The 3306-nt window shown below is 40.8% G+C and overlaps 1 protein-coding gene across 1 annotated transcript in view; it reads right to left on the bottom strand.

Annotated features, from left to right (window-relative positions):
- Positions 1–426: 426 nt before the first annotated feature.
- Positions 427–3306, bottom strand: part of GABRA5 (gamma-aminobutyric acid type A receptor subunit alpha5) — a 160788-nt gene continuing 157908 nt past the window's right edge. Inside the window, exon 10 of the mRNA XM_004699735.2 lies at positions 427–1723. Coding sequence (XP_004699792.1) covers positions 1421–1723 — 303 coding nt within the window. The 3' untranslated portion in view covers positions 427–1420. The remainder of the gene's footprint in view (positions 1724–3306) is intronic.

The raw sequence follows: 3306 nt of genomic DNA, 5'->3' as shown, positions 1-3306 counted from the left end.
AGCAAACATAACATTTTCTATCAGTGAGCACAAACAGTAACAGAGGACAGGGCACTGAATGAGTGGTCATCCTGACCACAAGACACGCCTCCTTGGAAATGCCCTCAAGTAAGATGATAAGCATTCTTTTCAAGGATTAGTCTATGAAATTAGATTAGAAACAGACAGGCTGCCGAGTAGGATTTTTCCCCCTGAGCAATTTTACAATGTGTCTTTCTTTCATTTAAAAAATGTATTATCATTTTAATCACACTGACATAGCTGTAAGTTGCTTACATGTGGCATTTCTTAGATCATATGAATACTAGCAATGAAAGTGGTTTGTAATACCTCTCTACATTGGATTGAAGTATTATTAGCCCAACCCATTGGCGTCCAGTCTATTCTGACTTGTAGCAACACTATAGAAGAGGGTTCAACTGCTCCTTACAGTTTCCAAGGCTTTGTATCTTTATTTTTCTTCTTCTCTAGGTCATGTTCACCAGTACAATGTCCACCAATACAATTTTTTAAATGAAATATGCCAACAAGGTTAGGTACATTTTTATGATTTAATGAACATTTAAGTTTCATATACAAAAGCTGACGAAGTAATAGGTCAATCATGGAACATATACAAGGAAATAAAATGGAAAATAACTCTTCATGATGTCTCACCACCCAAATACTGCTTGGTCTCAGAGAGGGCACCATAACATTCCAGATAGGCTCAATCACTCCCCAGACTGTTGGGTTTAGTTAATGAGTGGTAGGGAGTGGGCAGAAAAAAAGGAAAAAGACTTAAGGATTTCATCTTTCCCATGAGGATAAAAATGGTTATCTAATATACCAGTTTTATCTGTCATTAAATGTGTCTGCAAACATACTTGACTAACTTTTTTTCTTAATGTAATATCATGCAGTACATTTTCTAATTTAAGAACAGTAAGAATTATTAAAGGCAATTAATTTTGTACATAAGTGTCATCAGAGCTTTTAATGGAAAATGAATTCTTTGTAATATTTGTCTTGCAATCTTTTGCCAGGTAATAATCATGGAGAATTTCCTAAAATATTTTCTTCTGGGAAAATTTCTATGAAATGTCATTTAAAGTATAAAACAAACTGTTAGACAACACTCGGAACAGTTAAAAATGTACTTGTCTAATTTGTAAGCTATCAGAATAGGTTATTGATCATCTTAATGCCAGAATCACTGTCTTTTTTCTAGAAAGCTTGCTTTATTTATCAAGATGACATCTTTGAAGTCTCTGAGGTTATATATAGAAATAATCAAGGTAATACGATTTGTACATATCACTAAACATGCCAAATTTCCTGAAAGACATTGCCCTAATACAGAAGTCCTTTTGGTCACAACTTGTCCTTGGCACCGTCCTTCTGGAATCATGGCTCTCGTGGAGACTGGGAATCCAGAGATCTATTTTGGAGAGGCAGCTCCTTTAATCACCGGCTCCCTATTCAAATAGGTTGCCCAGTAAACTAAGTTGAAAGTGCCAAAGAGCAGTGGGAATACAAGTCGAGACATTTTGTCAATCTTGCTGATGCTGTTGTAAGTCTTTCTGCTTTCAGAGGTCTTTCCTCCCGGAGGCTTTCCTGAGACGGAAGGTGCATTTGAGGCCCCTGCTAGGGTCTCTTCTTTTGGAACGTTTGGGGGATAGGCCATCTTCCCAGTTGTATAATCATTTGTTGATTTATTTAGTATTAATTCACGCTCCTTTTTCTGCAAAATATAACAAGAATGTAAAGAAGTGCCATTTTGCAGACAAATGTCAGCTGGCATTAGTATTCTCAAGAGAGATAAGGGAAAAATCAGTTTAGCTCTGGAAGGGGCAGTCATCCAACAAACTTACTGGCCTATAACCTCACATTATTACACACTCATAAATTGGCATAAGCCACAGCCATTATCACGTCAATGTTTGGCATTTTTCAAGAACCTAGAATAAGCTGGATTAAGAATTTCTTATACCACACAGCAACCATCATTTCTTTACATCAGTACATTTACACTACTGGGGCTGGATATTTTGTGTAGATATAAGGGACATTCCTGAGAATGGCAGGCCAGGAATGGAGAAAACACGAAGGAAGAAGAAAAAATTTTTAAATGCCCGTATACATGGATTCTGGGGAAATGGCAGCAAAAATGAAACAAAGCAAAAAACATTTCAACCCACCTCCAGAAATACAAGCAACACATTAAGGAAATGCCTGAATTTGACAGACTCCAGATCAAGCAGTAGAAGAAAGCACTGAGATGCATAAAAATCAACAAGGCACATATAGTAAAAAAATCACTTCTCCAACTGTCCATGCCCCTCCTCTCAGTCTCACAGGTCATTGGCTGCTCTGAAGTGCAGTAAAACCTCATAAAAAGCCCGACTCCATAGATGGCTCCGATACAGGGACATCATCTGCAGTTATTTGTGAGTGGTCACCAGGTCTGCAGGTGAGGGGGTTATTTGGGGGATTTGGATGAGCCCTGGTCTCACAGTGCCCCAGGGACCCTTTGTCAGATTCGACACAAATGATGCAGCTGTACTCACCATGGCATACATCCCCCTGGGTTCCCTGTACCTGAGACCTGGCCCTGCAATACCTAATGTTTCCAAGCGCCGGCAACACACGGCCAGGTTCCTTGGCCTTAACCATCCCCAGAGACCCCAGTGCACCATGTTTCTCTTCAATACCCCTTCCCCACCACCTGTGTTTCCCACCCTGACAACTGGTCCACCTTGATCCCTTGAGTTTCTCCCTTTCCCGGCCCCCAGCAACCCACCTGCCCCCATGTGCACAACCCACCCACATCCCCGCATGCCACCCACTCATGCCCCTATACCATACACATCACCTGTGCCTGCCCCATGCTAGGAGAATGCCCAGGATAGTCTGGCATTCTAGGATATCACAAGGATATCCGCGTGGACTTCTGGAGATCCTGGACACTAGAGACCACTGAGCCCAGCAAATCTGAATGCCAACTGGGGTAATCCCATTGCTGAGTCCCTGCATACTCCCCTAATAGCAAGGATGCAACTAAGCCCTCCAGATAGATAACCCCAGATTTCTAGAGAGAGAGCCAGCCCCAATGGGACAGAGAGGCAGCTCAAAACCTAAGTGTAGCTGGCCCCAGGTAGTTGTTATATGTATTCTTTTTTTTATTTTTTTATAACATTTTATTAGGGGCTCATACAACTGTTATCCTAATCCATACACACATCAATTGTGTAAAGCGCATTTGTACATCGTTTCTCAAAACATTTTCTCTCCATTTAAACCCCCGACATTAGGTCCTCATTTTCC

This window comes from Echinops telfairi, unplaced genomic scaffold, assembly GCF_000313985.2.
Source record: "Echinops telfairi isolate 266 unplaced genomic scaffold, ASM31398v2 ScPeMD7_7475;HRSCAF=8513, whole genome shotgun sequence".
Lineage (NCBI taxonomy): Eukaryota > Metazoa > Chordata > Mammalia > Afrosoricida > Tenrecidae > Echinops > Echinops telfairi.
This window is presented reverse-complemented; position numbering and strand designations above follow the sequence as displayed.